The 15,667-nt window shown below is 49.0% G+C and overlaps 1 protein-coding gene across 1 annotated transcript in view; it reads left to right on the top strand.

Moving 5' to 3' along the window:
* Window positions 1–15,667, top strand: part of AR (androgen receptor) — a 66,969-nt gene that overhangs the window by 23,200 nt on the left and 28,102 nt on the right. The window contains exon 2 of the mRNA XM_076347114.1: window positions 9,266–9,417. Within this exon, the coding sequence (XP_076203229.1) occupies window positions 9,266–9,417 (152 nt within the window). The remainder of the gene's footprint in view (window positions 1–9,265; window positions 9,418–15,667) is intronic.

Here is a 15,667-nt window from a genome sequence, read left to right as displayed (position 1 = left end):
GCACCCCGTCACTGGACACAGGTCTGTTTGTGCTGGCCGACCACCCGGCGTCTGCAAGCCTCCCCTTATCCCTATATCCTGCCAGTGAAAAGTCTCGGAGCAGGTATTGTTCTACAAAGGCTTTGTGAGCAGGAGCAGGGACTACTTGTCTAATTTATAAACGCAGTGCTGGCATTAAGATCCGTGTACTACAAAAAGAAAAGGAACATTAATCTGCACGTGAAGGGCATGTGGAGAGAGTAGCTTTGGTCTTCTGCCCCACGTTGTTCTCTGTGGTTGCGTGAGCCCAGCAAGCCGTGGGTGAGGATGGGGATTCCTGCTGGCAGAACCCCTCCTGCCCTGGGAGCACTGCACTGGTGCCGTTCGAGGTGCGAGGAGCCGTGCTGCTGGTGTGGCCGGCTGTGGGTCCGGCCGCCTCCAGTCCCCCTTCCCAGCCCCAGCACACGTGGGCTGCCGAGGGGTGGCCCTGGGCAGGGGGGTCGGAGCTGGCTCAGGCAGGGAGACATTTTGTTACCTCTGGAGATACGCGCTTCAGATCTGGCTGTTGTGAAAAGCCTCTAAGGAACTCCCATCATCTCTTCCTAAGTGTTTAATAAATGTCTTCCTATAAAAACAGACTGTTAGTACGTGGTACTACAAGCCTGCGGTACCCTGCCAAGTGCAATGACAGCCAGGATGCTTTCTAGGGGACGGTAAGCCAGTACTCCCTATCTGGCATGATGGCAGTGGGAGCATGAAATATATGGATCAAGACTATCTCATTATCTGTGATTTTCTTTATAGTCACATTTTCTTTTTGTCAGCAGAGGAGATGGATTTGAGAATGGAAGATTATGGTGTGGGTTAAACTAACTTAAAAAATATTAGTCAGGACAGACTGTTTCCTTGGGAAATAAGTAGGGCTCTCTGTGCACCAAGGACACCAAGGTCTTGTCCTTGGAGGCTCCAGGTGACTCCGCAGTCACCTGGACGATGTGGTGTGCAGCGCTGATGGCCTCGGGGGTGCTTGTCAGGGCTGAAGCCCGCTTGCATTACTCCTGTTTTGCTTTTTGTCCCCTTCATGCTTCATAATCAGGTGAGGTCCCATCTTAAGTAACCTTGCAATACGTTTACGCCGTCTCTTTTCGTAGATACCTTCTCTGTCTGGGGAAATCAAGTGTTTCATCTTCTATGAGCTGATTTATTTAAGCTGCTCCCTGAGCTCACTGGCTGGAGGTCAGGTTTGGAGGCAGAAGTTTTGGTCTCAGTACTGTATCCAAAATGCAGGCAGCTGCCTACTGCAGAGGCCACCTGTGTGGTACGGAGGCTGCAGAGTGACTTTGCCCAGGCTTTGCATTTCAGGTATAGCATACCTGCCTCCTTTCACCTTTTTAGCCTCATTTTCTGCTTCTTTCTTAGGCGTGACTGGAAGGTGAGAGCCCATGATGATCATTAAAATCAGGAGACTCCCCAGAGGTTTGGGTTATGACATGGCCTCTGCCGTCCATCCCCGCAATAGGTGCGCAGTGGCTCGGTTGGTCGGGGTGGCCGTTTGGGGCTGTCCCCTGGGTGTCGGTGCAAAGGCCGCCCCACGGGGCAGCCGGCAGCCGGTTTCTGTGCAGCTGCAGGCTGAAGCAGCCTTCTCGTGCAGCAAAGGAAAGCAAAAGGAAAAAGAGCCGTGGGGCTGGCCTGGGCCAGGGCGGGTAGGGGTGGGGCTTCAGCAGCGGCTGGGACCCAATGCATGAAAAATAAAGTGTCAAAATAAGTAAACAGAGCATTTGAGAAGAAAAAAGATAATTTAATCTGGGAGATTTGAGAATGGATTTGTGCAGCTGTGCTTGCTGAAGTTATTTGTGCCCCCTGGGCTGGGAGGCAGCCTCTGGGCTGCTGCCTGCTGCCGTTCTCGGCTGGAGAGCCCCACGCCGCTGCTTCTGGCGGCTGTTGCTGGGAGGACCTTCTCCTGAGGGCGTGCTACTTCTGCCTGCCCTCACTGCCAGGGGTGTTTGGAAAACCCGTTGTCATCTGCTAATGTTTATTTAAATCCAATGAAGATCAAGTTCCCGTATGTGTTTGCCACGGACTGCCCCTGTTGTTCACACTATGCACCGTGCTCTGCTCTCTCGGAGGTGCTATCTTGCCTCTCCGCCTCCAGCAGTTATACGTGAAAACAAGGCATGGTCAGTTTAGAAACATATTCAAGGCTATTTAGAAAGAAGGAAATAAATGCAGTGTACAAGGCTGCATGTTTATAGATTAAATCGCTCAAAGCATTTTAACAGATGGGATGCTTTAAAGTTTCCGTGCAGGCCTTGTTATCTGAATCAGCGCGGCTTAGTGACTGTGCATTGAAGATTCAGTTCAGCTCTGGCTGAAGCCAGTGGCAGTGAACGGGATTGTGCAAGAGGACGTGAGACTCGTGCCTGAAGTGAACAGTTGTGCTCTTAGGTAAACGTGGGTCTTGCACCTCGATGTGAGTCACAGACCTTTGTCCAGGCAGGAGCCATGCAACTCCATTGATGGGAAGCCAGTTATATTTTTAATACTGCATTTGAAAATGTCATGCACAGATGATGCCATTTTAAAGGCAACATTTACTACTGAAAACATCACAGTATCTCAGAAATGACAGTACTTGAAATGACCGGTCAGGGTTCTGTCATCCAAGTTTGTGTGCAAGTGCTTATTCAGTTCATGGCTCAGCATCTTCTTGAGCATTATGGCCAGGCTGATTTTTAGATATAGCGTTGTAAAGGTGCAAAACCACCAGTCACTTTCCCCAAAGGGCAAGGTGTGTGACCAAAAGTGCTCTGCTCCGGGGATTCCCAGCTGATGGCTGGTCGGGCCGGGATGAGCTGGGGTGCATGGCAGCCGCCGTGGGTGGGCAGGCAAATCCCGCTTAGGGATTATCCGAAGGCCAGTCCAGCTGAATCCCTGTGTTTGCAAATCCACCGCACTGTGCTTTAGCAGACATGTTTCTGGACAAGGCAGCTAAATCCCGGAGCGGGTTCCAAGCCCGCTGGTGCAAACACTGACACTGAGCAGTTCAAGCAGTGAGCTCATGCTGTGAGGAGGTTGTGCCAGCCGTCAGGGCACAGCCGTGTCGAGAACAACGCTGCAATGTTTCACTTCAGTCTGGTGGATTGTGCTGCTGCAACTGTTAGAGTAATTTTAAGATGGAAAATATAGTCAAATTTAAAAGTGAAGGGGGTGGAAATTGTGTTTGTTCAGTTATGTCAGAGTAGTGGAAAACAGAGGGAGTGTGAGGAATATGCATCGTGTTATATTAGCATGGTGAATTGCTTAACAAATTACTCTTATTCGAGCAGGTAGGCATGGACTGCAGAAGGCATGCAGATAAAGCAGCAAACATACTTTTTTGTGGTCTGTCTTAGGAGTCGGAAGTTCTGGGCAGTGGGGGCGGGGGGGCAGTTGTGCCTTGGCTCCTTTTGGGTAGCGTGTGCCGTCTGTTGCTGAGATGGAAACTTTCTTTGTGGGTTATGAGAAGTGGTTGATTTTTCTCTTATCCATGATTGCCCTTGGTTTTCTGTGTGTGTTGTGAAATCTGGGCTGTTTGGTGAAATTAACTATTGACAAAAAAGTGCTTGCATTGCAAAATTGTAGTTCCTACTCTACAAAAATATTTGCATGTGGCAGGAGCTCAACAGACTCTATTCGTTTCCTTAAAGAACCCTTCTGAAACGACAGTAAAATTCTCCCTATAGCCATAAGAGAGATACTGAGGTTGTTTTTTCTCCCCCCTGAAAACCACCGTGCTCCTTTGTGAGCAGCCCTGACCTTGGCCTTCAAGCCGTGCGCCAGGGCTGGAATCTCTGCCCGACGTCACTGCTGCACCAGTTGTGTCTGCCCGCGCCGCGCTATCTCCCTGCTTTGGGTTTCTGAGGCAGTGTGACACTTGCCATATATTGTGCAAACTACGGTCATGTATTCTGCAGCCCTCCGCAACGCACTCGGTGCTTGTTTTTGTCAGACCTCAGTATTCCTGTGGCTCTGTGGGATGGTGGGTGCAATCAGCAGGTACCGACAGAGTAAAAACTTCCGCTCGGAGGAAAGCTTTGAGCGGTGCATCGTGAGCCTGCTGCTGAGCCACCCCTCCTGTCCCTTGTGCAGGGGCGGAGGAGCTGCGAACGCTGCTGGTCGCTGGGACCCCTGTGCAAGTGGGTGTCTGGGGCTCTGCCCAGAAAGCTGCCAGTTCACACACCCCTGCAGCCTCCGTAAGCCATCTTTTTGGCTCATTGCAGTGTTATTACTGACATATTTTGAGAACGCCCTTAAAAGGTCTCTTAGAAACTGGAAAACAGATCATTAAAGGTAGCATTATCACAGCTCACTCCGAGTTGCCCATGTTTTCAGTTATGTTTTTCTTACAATTTTCCTCTAAAAATAAAAAAGAAAAGGCAAATTGGCATCTTTTTAAAATCAAGGGCGTTCCTGGGCAAATCCTCCCGCTCTGTGGACAGTGGCTGCCGGTAGTAAAGGTGCAGGAGTGGGTTGGAAATTGCCTTGGTGCAGGAGTGGGCTGGAAATCGCCTTGGTGCTGCGGGGCTCAGCCTGCAGCCGAGCCGCTCCGCAGCTGCCAAAACATCAATCTCCTGACGCGAAGGGGCGCTGGGGCTGAATGCTCCCCTCTGCAAACCCTGAAGGTAGGAGCGTTACACCTGGGATGAGCCTGTCTCACAGCCAGGATTAACCTTTAGTGTCTGCCAGCTCCCTCTGATTTCCATCAGTAAACGGGCAGCGGGGGGTGAGATTGGCCGAGCACACAGGGGTTTGCAGGGAGAGCCCGAGCGCCTCTGGGACGCTCTGCTGAGCACCCTTTGTGGGTGGGTGCACATATATAGGTACACTAAATACACACCTGCATGAAGGTATATTTGTACTTGCACAACTCTTCTCATGGAGAAACAGCTATTTAAAAAGCTGTTTAAAAAGCCACTCAAGCCTTAATTGCTAACCCAGTTTTCAGCTTTAAGTAATTAAGCCTCAAAAATACTCCAAGGTCTTCTGGGGGTCCTGCTTCTGTCATCACAACAGCTGCTACTGTGAGAGTCACTTTTGCTCATTTCCTATCTGAAATACACAGTGCAAAGAATAGGGAAAGCACAGTATGGAAGGCCTTATGGAAAAAGATAAATTAGCCCTTTTCAGATTTCTGGTTGCATAGAGAGGAGAAAAAAGGTAACGGGTCATTAGAGGAAGGGTCTGGTACTGCTGGAATCTAAAAAACTGCTGGACAAATAAGGCATTTTTGGCAAAGTTCTTATATCTGCTGCTGGTTATTTCTTAGTAGTGTCTGCTCTACAGTAGCACCTCAAACTGAGTGCCAAGGCTGTGCAGTATAGGGTGCTTGTGCAGACGTGGCACGGGGGAAGCGGGGGGTGCCCTGGGCCCCTGCTGGGGATGGGACAGTGGGATTGTGCCGGGAGGATGGGCGGATGCTGGGGAGGGCGATGCAGGGCCATGTTTGTGGCATCAGGACTTAACTATGGCAGATACGTTGCAGCCGACTGTATCTCCTCCTTTAATCAGTAATTCAAGAAAAGCCTTGGAAATTGAGATTGTCAGGGAAGGATAGTTGAGCAGCATCTACGGATGAGTCACTGATTCTGATTGCTGCTGCTAAAAAGATGTGAAAATGCTCAAAATGTTTCTTGCCTTAAGAACAGAGGATAAAATTGCTGCTCCAGTTATTAACCTACAATTTTGGTAGGATCTGCATAGCTCTCATATGAGGAATAGAAGATAGCAGCATTCTTGAAGGACACAACTGACAGCAAGATCAGAGGAGAGAGGTGAGCCTGGGTTTTGATCTCACCAATAATTGTCCCATTTCATGCTTTACTCTCAAGGTGTGAGGGGCTTAGAAAAGACAGCCGTACTTCAGCAAAGAGCCCTGACCTGTGTGAAAGGCAAGCCGCACCGGTACTCTGGTAACAGAGTTAGTCTTTGGTTAAAATTAAGCATCCTGGCTAGTTGTTCACATAACAACAGCAACAGTCCCTTAAGTCCTGTCTGCATCAGAAAGATTTTTCAGCCTATGGCAAGATTTAAACCAGTCAAATATTGGTTCCTCATCTGTTCTTGAGGAAACACTTTTTCTCACTTAAAACCTCTCTCTCCTCAGTTTAATTTATGTCTCTTGGGAAGCGGAACAAAAGGGAATGGATAGTCTGGACTAAAGAAGCTACTCCTATTACCAGAATTAAAATATCTGAGCAAAAGATGATAACCAGGCAGCTGCCCCTACGTGAGTCCATCGTTGTCCTTGCCACAGTTCTCCTTAAGAGTGATTGTTTTTTAAGCTCTTCCACTATAAGTAGCTTTAATCCCGATGACCTTGGGACTGCTGCTTGTGCGAGTGCAGGTTGCAGGTTCTCCCTGCATTTTAGGAGTAGTGAAACGAGACGGGGGAGAGGAGGCGGGAGAGGGGTGGGAAAGGGATGGGAGAGGGGTGGGAGAGGTGGGGGAGAGGTGGGGGACTGCGTGGGGCCGCCTGCTCCGGTGCCTGCTGCAGCCTCAGCCCGACAAGTGCAAGGCAGCAGTGCCGTGCATTACAACTTACCACAGAGATGGAAACCCCAGTGGAAAAGCTGGTGATTAGCACAGACAACACGCATATCTTCCCTTAATTAAACCTCGGCGCTGCCAGCTGCTCTTTCGGTGTGTGAGATGTCCCCTTGCTTGTGTTGTACCCAGGTGGGCAGAGCTGCCTGCGGACCTGCGGGACGCAGAGAGGCACTGGCCATGGGCGGCAGTTTGGGGCAGAGGGACTGAGAAACAGGACAGTGTTCCCTTGCCCTGGGGTCTGTGTTGGTGTTTGACCCCTTTTTCTAAAAGTTGCAAGACTTTTCAGAAGATTCACCGTATGGGTGCTGGCTGCCGTCTCTCCCAGGGCTATTTTCTGTTTCAGTGGGTTTTGGGTGTATTCACACTGTGAGCCCAAATGGGGCTTTTCTGAGTATAAAGATTTTTCCCAAGAAGTCCTGGCACTGTCACATTCGCTCTTAATATAATTTGATTTCTAAGAGCTCGCCTGCAAGCATTCAAACAATACCAGAAACCAAAAGCAGATCTGATTTTGACCAAAAAGTTGCAGTGACCTACTGACTGTTAGAAACTAATTGCCTCATCCGGTGTTTTGACAAAAAGCCAGTTTTAGCAAATAACTTAAAGTGCTATTGCTCCCCATACTGCCTGGACATGTGTTGACTTGTGATTCTGATAAGCATCTCTCCTGCTGCCATGCCTTCTGAAAAAGCAGCTTCTCCATAGATCTGATCAAATAAGTGTGTGGCAATGTGTGTCAGGAGGGAGGCGGCAGGACGGGTACCAGCCAAGAGGAAAGGGTTTGGGCATGCGGATGGAGGGAAGGGTGAGGAATACGCGGTCGGAGAGGAGGGCTGGCTCTCGGAGCATGTCGGTGCTGTGGTTAATGTGGCTGGTTGGCACTATGTCAGCCTGGCGCGCGCGGGCAGCGCGGTGCAGCGCGGCACTTGTGGGCGAAGTCCTCCCACGAGGTCCCAACTCGCGGAGACCCAGTCCCACATTTGCAGCACCATGTAAGCTGCGGGCTGTGCTGGCCAGGGAGCGGTAGGAGGGGTGGAGGTGCAGAGCTCTGCTTACTGAGCACTCCGGCACCGTCACAGTCCTCTCTCTCACTGTGCTCGGCACCTGCTTGGGTTGAGCCCGGGCTGCAGGAGGCTCCTCGTGCTTCCCCAGCAGACCTTGGAAGAGGTTATGTCAAAACTGGGGGTTGGGGAAAGCAGCAACAGGCAAAGATGGCCCCAGGTCTTCGTGGGAGTCCGTGCTCTGCCCCTGCTAAAAGCTGGTTTCCGTCCCCATCCTTGTTTCCAGCTACCCAGAGTGAAAACCCAAAATGGGTCTTTCAGACTCCTGAGCTGGCGAGTGGAAAATATGAAGCTCCATAATCCACACTGACCTGCTTCCAGCATTTAATCATAATTATTATATGGCAAACTCTGCAACCTTTATTTTTAGCTCTGAGGTTTGTTTTTGCCATTTGGTGGTTGGCAGCGCCGTGCTCTGCCCATGGGGCCGTCCCAGGGCAGGGACCTCGGTGGCACTATCCCAATGTACCTCATGTGACTGGGAGACGCAGAGGCAGTGCCTTTAGTCATGGGATGGGTATAAACAGGAGTCTACTGGGACACATTCACAGCAAATGTTTTATGTTTTCACTAGAGGCTTCTGGCTGGATTTAGTAGTCATGTGGATGAGCAAGGCATCCTGGAAGAAGGTTCAGTCCAGCCGTCGCTGGGTATTGAAAGAGGGAATAGGTAGAAAACAAGCAAGACAAAAAAGCAAGAAGAAAAGAATAGCTTAAGGGAGTTTGATAGCTTAGGAAAAATTAATTTGTTTAAATTAAGAATCAAAAGGATAAATTCATCTGTAATGAAGGGACAACAATGACCTTAATGGAGTGGGATCATGTAGCTTAATGAGCATGCAGAGTCCTTTTTTGATGTACAAGCCTCGCTATTGAAGGGTCTGGAGAATAAGTCTTATGAGGAGCGGCTGAGGGAACTGGGACTGTTTAGTCTGGAGAAGAGGAGGCTGAGGGGAGACCTTATCACGCTCTACAACCACCTGAAAGGAGGTTGTAGCGAGGGGGGTGTCGGTCTCTTCTCCCAAGGAACAAACGATAGGACGAGAGGAAACGGCCTCAAGTTGCGCCAGGGGAGGTTTAGATTGGACATGAGGAAAAATTTCTTTACTGAAAGAGTGGTTAAACATTGGAACAGGCTGCCCAGGGAAGTGGTTGAGTCCCCATCCCTGGAGGTATTTAAAAGACGTGTAGATGAGGTGCTTAGGGACATGGTTTAGTGGGCATGGTGGTGTTGGGTTGACGGTTGGACTCGATGATCTTAGAGGTCTTTTCCAACCTTAGTGATTCTATGATTCTATTGAAGCCAAAATTACATGAACACTGCAACAGCCAGTGCCAGTTGTCTTCTCTTTCTAGGCTGTGCTGTCACCGTGCCTGTACTTTGTCACACATTGTCACATATTGTACCTAGGGGCAATGTCAGGAAGAGCACCCCAGCATGGTCTTCTGCATGGTCAGAGCGAGGTTTGGCTTAGTCATTGCTTGCCTCCTTTCTGATCAGTGCTTGCCTTGTCCCATCACTGAAATTTTGAGTTTTGCCATGAACGTTCTCCCAAGCGCCATCCGCTGTGCTCACCCATAGCTCATCCTAACCTCATTTGCTGACCTTTTCCCTTGTTCTCTTTCTGTTTTACACTGCAGGTTGGAGACTGGTCGTGAACATGTCTTGCCCATTGACTATTACTTTCCACCTCAAAAGACTTGCCTGATCTGTGGAGATGAAGCATCTGGGTGCCACTATGGAGCCCTCACTTGTGGTAGCTGTAAAGTCTTCTTCAAACGGGCGGCTGAAGGTAATGCATACAGAGAGAGGAGGGAAAATCACTCCCACCTCCAAGTGTTGGCTTTCTCTACCAAAGTAGCCTGAGAGTCAAATGCTACTGACAAAAGTTCCCTCATCAGCAGTCAAGTCATTAACATATAAGTGCTGGAGGCATTTGCAGCATCATGATGTTTTCCTCCTGTTGAAAGAGGTTAAGCAGCCTTGCTTTGGGGAGCCTGCCAAGCCAAGGGGACTGAGGCAAAAAGAGTGGTGGGGACAAAATGTGGTGGGTTTCCAAGGTCTCTTAAATTACTAAAGGAGAAAATTCAAGGATAAATTGACTTCTTTGTCCTGTGTTTGTCATTCCACATTACAGATTGCCCTCAAAAAGTAGCCAAACCAGTTTGCCAAAACACAATCCTTTTCAACGCCTGATTATCTTAGTGACCTAGTGAGACCCCTAGCAGTCAGCTCCTGCTTCTCCTCTTGACTCTCAAGGGTGCTTTAAGTTCCCATCAGCCCTCCTGCGATCTCAGACCCACAACTCCAAATTTAGGGGATGCTTTTCCTCTCTTGCATCCCTTTCAGAGGGTCACTTCTCTCAATACCTGCAAAGCAGCAGAACTGTCTGTCCATCAAGAGCCGTGCTCTGACCTTGGTGTCCATGATCCTTCACCCCAACCTTTGAGAAAGCAACCTCTCCTTCATGTCCAGCTCTGTAGTGCCAGGCTCTCCAGAGATAAGTGTGAGCCCAGATGTTTCCTCTCAACAGCAAGGTCTTTGCACCATCTTTCCTTGGTGATTAGCATGTAGAAGGACCTAGCCCAGCTGTTTCCTTGGGCTGTGGGTCAGCAACATCTGGTTTCTAACTGCAATTAAGAGTCGTGATTCCTTGGCAGCAGAGTGAGAGACTCCATTGTGATAGCCTAACTGTCCGGTAATGTAATGTGCCTGTAAATCACACAACAGACTTGTTTGCTGGAGTGATGAACCAATACAAATCATCAATCTTCCATCTTCTTATTTGATGCACAGGCACACTGTTGGCCATTGGTGTTACAGGCCATGGCATCTCCCAGGGATGGGAGCGCCTTACGTCACTCCTCTGTCGAGCGGAGGTCCCAAACTGATGGTTGCTCACCTGCCGTTGTCAGAGCACTGCTTCTAGATTAATTCTAGCATTATCCTGCACGTTTTCAGAGTCGCATTTTTCCTCATTCATCATGCATGCCAGGACTGAACTTGCCAGCACTAGTTCAGGGAAGAATCGGGGCTGTGCCACAGAGGACAACAGCATCCTGTTGCCATAATAGGACAGTCAAATAATACTAATAGATAATAAGTTTGGCATATTTTTCCCAAGTAAATAATTTACAGATATGTGTCTCTGCTATACACCAATTCTGTATAAGGCCAAATGGATTGGCTTGTGCAGCCAGAGTAAATAACAGATGCTTGTTTAAGTCAGCAAGTTATCGTTGATTTATAGTAAGTGGAGTTTTGGCTCTCTCTGTCAGATAAGCTGCTGCTGAAATACCCCGTGTCAGCTGGTGAGTCCCGGAGCAGTGCTCCTCCTCTTACACCAGGGTGGGCCCCGTCCTGCATGGCGTGCGGATGTGAGATGCCTGCTGGGGGAGAGGAGGCAGCCTGGGCTGCTTGCACTGCTCCCAATCATATGCTGTGGTGTTGTTCCCTCTCCTGATTGTGATATGTCATTAATTTAAATGGTATTTATGCCTCTTCTTAGTTTTTAAGCCTCGAGGTATCGCAGAGGGTTAGAAGTGTTCGGTTGCGTTAGGATCGGGCAGCAGCAGCCCTTTGCTTTTCCCCTGGACGAGACCGTGGAGTGAAATGCCTCTGCAGTGAGGAGTGGCAGCGGGGGGGGGGACCTGCCTGGCTGTGAGGTTTCATCTTATGTTACGCTGAGGTACGTGGATAGAGTCTTTACTTTGGGGAAGAGACAATAAATCAGACTCCTTTATAAATACTGAATGCAGGGTAGTGGTAGGTGATGATTTCTATCCTAACTCTTGGTGATTTTCCAGCCAGACCTTTCCGTCTTAAAGTTGAGAAGCGATATTGAAAGCTGATATTTCAGTGTGTTCTCATGTTTTAAAGTCCATAAAATGCTTCTCTGAAAACCTTAGGTCACCTTTGGAGACTTTTTACAACAGCAGATCAGAAAGCTTCCCCGATGAGAAAAGAAACCTTTTCTTCTGCCTCTGTTACCTTCCTGTTACTGGTCTAAACCAGCAGCCTCCGACGGGTAGGAGAAGCGATGGACTGGGAACTGAAGAGCAGCACAAACAGATCACCTCGGAGGGAATGGAGAATAGCTAGACACGTAGTTTTTATTTTATCATATTCTTTGCCTAATATAATACTGAACTTACTTGGCAGTAATTCAGGGATATTGAAGAAGGTTTTATAGACATACACTGCCTTCTAAGGGATCAGAAAGGGAAAAGATTTAAAAAAAAAAAGTTATGACATTGATTCCTCTTCCCTTTTGAAACACACTGAGGGATTCGTGTGGTTTCCAGTAGAGCAGATCACTCCTGCTTTGATAAAATGTTTGACAGATTTGAGGTTTTTTGCAAGCTCAAGTCCAACCAGTTCTTCCAGAAAGATGCTGGAAGAGTTAACAGAAAAGATATGAATATTTTCCTGATCTCTTTCTGTCAGCTCTCTTGATGTATAGACTCTCTCAAGATGTTGAGGTTATATGCAGATTCTTCAGCTCTGATGTGGACTTCCTCACTTGCAAGATGGCCAGCCTCATTTTTGTAATCAAACCTGGCATTTGTCTCTCCCTTTCTGTCACCCTGCTCTGGTGTCCAAGTGCTGAGGGGTCCAGAGGGTTGGGGCTCGCTGCCCCAGCGAGAAGTGCTCCTGCTCCTCTGCTGCCAGACACACTCGCAGCCTGCAAAGGAGAACTCCTCCTCCTTCTAATTCCTCTTTCTCCTACAATAACAAAGATTTGGTAAACAAAAAGTGCATCCACCGCAGCACAGATTTTGTTTTTTCTTGACACAAGTAGACAGGGCATCACTTCGCATGGTTAGGATGGCTTGGATGAGTTAAAGACAGTAGGGTTTGGTCCTCATGATACCACACTTGTCCCTGAAACAGAAAAATGTTTTGAACACAACACACTTCCAAACCAATTGGCAGTCCAGGGGTTCCTGTTGTCCCATCCCATCCAGGAAGGGACTAATTTTTGTGTCCCCTGCATCCATCCCTAAAAAATGGTAGACTTTCCTCATCCCTCCAAGATTGCATGAGATCTGATGGCCACCTTGGCCAGTTCAGAGCTGCCTCTGTGCAGTGTTCCTGGCAGCGCAGGACTGGGATGCCTTAGGCTGTATTCCTGATGGGACTGCCTTTAAATAGCAGAGAGCTAAATGAAAAAAATAACACAGTATTTGGCAAATTTCCTAGAGGGCTAACAGCCAGACTGCTGTGCAGTCTGTTCTGATTCCCTTTCAGTCACTCTCAGTCACTCTCCATGTGGATTATTGTTCTACATTCTGACCTGCTGAGGATTAGCCTTGCACCAGAGAAATGCCTCGGGGCCAACTCGACAGTTTCTTGCCAGTTTTCAAGAAGACAACAAGTTAAAGTGGACCATTTTCAAAGACGACCACCACGTTTTAAAATGCTTTCTTCTCCTTCTCGTGGCTGACCTGACAGCATGCAAAAGAGTCAGGTCTGCAAAAGACTTCCGTGGTGCTGCAGCACCATGATGCTCCTGCTTCAGTGGTGGGTTTCTCACTACCCTTTGGGTATTATTGGCCTTAAAAATCCGTGGGAAGAGCGGAAGGTGGAATAACCAGACCTTTGAAAGCTCAGGCCCTCCTGGCACAGCCTGCTGCCTGTCTCCCGCGCTGCCTGCCAGGTGGGATTGCTTTTCTCTCCCCTTGGCGCCCGCAGACCAGCTCCCCCCAGCCCTGCGCAGCAGTGCCTCTCTGTGGGTGACCCGGTACTTCAGCACCCGCTTCGCTGGGTGTCCTGAGGGGTGGCAGCTCTCTGCGCTGTGCCGCTAACTGGCAGCTGCTTGCTGCTTCAGCCTGCGCTCGAGCTAGCTATCAGTCGGTGAACAGTCAGACATGACATTGGTTGGAGTCTGAAGCAGACAATTTGTCTTCAAACAGGCTCCAGAGTTAAAACATTACGGTTTTGTCTTGTTGCCAGAGAGCTGAGCATTTAAAACATTTTTGCTTGCTGGATTTAAGCATCTTTAAAATAAAGCCTTTTCAGTTTGCACAGTCCTATAGTTGTTTACTTTTAAAGCTCATCATTTAGCCTTGGTTTGCTCCAGGCTTCTTGCTAGATTGTCTCCTGTACGGAGCTGTTACCTGCCCATGCTGTTAGTTCGCCAACATCTGTAACTTCCATGCTTGCATTTCTCTGGCTAGCCAATGTTTTCACTTGCAGACCATCGTTTCTGGTTCCCTGGAGAGCGTCCCCCTTGCTCTTCCCACAGAGCCAGCCTGCCGTCCCAGCCACCGCAGGCTGCTGAGGTCGCTGCCCCGAGAAGGAAGAACTGGAGCTGGTGCTGAAGCCTGAAGCCTGCACTGTGTCACTGGGGCTGGATGCTTTCCTTTTGTTTTCTTTAGTCTTCTGGTAAATACAGGTGACTATTAAGAAAACAACTTTGCAAAGATAGTTTATTAATAGTGGCTTAGTGTTGGTTCCTGAGAGCTTTATAGCTGTGCCCTCTGATTATTTCTAATGGGGGCATAAAGTGGGAACTTCAGAGCCGTCCCAGCACCAAACCCGGAGGCTCAGCTCTTGCCATAGCCCAGCTGGTGACAGCGATGGGGACCAGAGATTTACAGAAGAGCACTAGAGACCCTGTGGTTACATGAGACCCTGGGGGATTTGCTTTCTCAGAAAGCTTGGCTTTATCCCCGAACTGTTAGAACTTGGTTTATGCCCTGAAATACAAGGACGTATCTCTCTTCCAAAAGGCATTTAATGGGTTTTCACATTCACAACCATAAATCTTACTCCAGACGTTTGTATAGATTACTTTGCTTTCTGGAAGAGAAAGCTACTCTGGGCACAACAGCTCATGTGGCAACAGGCGTTTAGTTAAATAACTTCTCTGGATTGAGCAACTAATCTTTCTCCATAAATCTTTATTTTTAGTCGAGACTGGAGAACTGCTCTTCCCCTCTGCTCCTGATGTTCATTGCAGTCCCAGGTAATGAGCAGGAGGACTCGGTGGTGGCAGAAGCATCTTTCTGCCTGGTGTGAGGTGGCACAGGAGGGAGCCCGAGCCACCGGGGGTGTCGCCAGCGAAGGGGGCAGTGGTACAGCAGCGTATTCGTGGTGTGCAGTGAAGGGGGGAGCGACAGCAGCCTGCAGGAGCCTCAGTTGCACAGACTGACCTCTTGGGATTCCTGTGCTGGTCTGACATAGCACAGGGGAACTGAGTACCTTTGTAACTTCACTTCTCACCTACATGCATGTCAAACAGTACCTGGATCAGCAGGGAAGAGGAGGGGTCTTCTCTAGGCATACATCTGCGGTGTCATTAACTGGGTAATTATATCTGAGGCTGACGCCTTGGCAACGTCCCCATTGTAAAGAGTCTGGGTGATTGGCTTTGCAAAGAGCAGGACCACTGGGTAAAATAGGAGAGTATGTTTAAAGTTTAGACCTGTACATACAGGTTTGCAAAGCAAGAGACTCTGCTTTGGAGTAATGTGAGAAAGCATCTCTATTGTTTGCAGGAAAGAAAAAGAGAAAAAAAATTCCAGTGTTAAACTCAATGAAAGCAAAAACAGTGCATAAAGAACAGCTGATTGCAAATGTCTCAGCTTGTTCTTAAATGAAGAGGGTAAATTATCCTGAAATTGAAACCAATTCTCTGTATACGAGAAGTTACTTAAGAGAGGTGGAACCCATCTGTATTCCAGCCACCCTTCCTTGTTCTCTGGGCATTTACAGCCAGTGGCACCTTCTCCTCCATACGCCCATGCTGTGCTCCGGTTACACAGCCGTTCGTGTCCCTGTCAAGTAGTGCACGGTCCCAGCTTGGAGAGGAGGGACGGCGTACGCCGGTGCGAATGGAGCAGAGGAGCGGCTACTGCTGGCGTATCCACCAGAGGTGCTTGGTCCGGCGGTGTGTCGTTCCATGCCGGAGGCGATGAGCGTCCCAGCCGTCACGGTTCTCTGCGGTCGATGGGACGAATGCAGGCGGTTCAGGACGTTGGCAGCCCCCCAGCCCCCCAGGCTTCGCTGGGGCAGTGACACGGTGTGGTCCCTCTCCC

The sequence above is a fragment of the Aptenodytes patagonicus genome, chromosome 9 (assembly GCF_965638725.1).
Source record: "Aptenodytes patagonicus chromosome 9, bAptPat1.pri.cur, whole genome shotgun sequence".
Taxonomy (NCBI): Eukaryota; Metazoa; Chordata; class Aves; order Sphenisciformes; family Spheniscidae; genus Aptenodytes; species Aptenodytes patagonicus.
The sequence above is the reverse complement of the archived record's forward strand: the minus strand, read 5'-3'. Positions and strand labels throughout refer to the sequence as shown.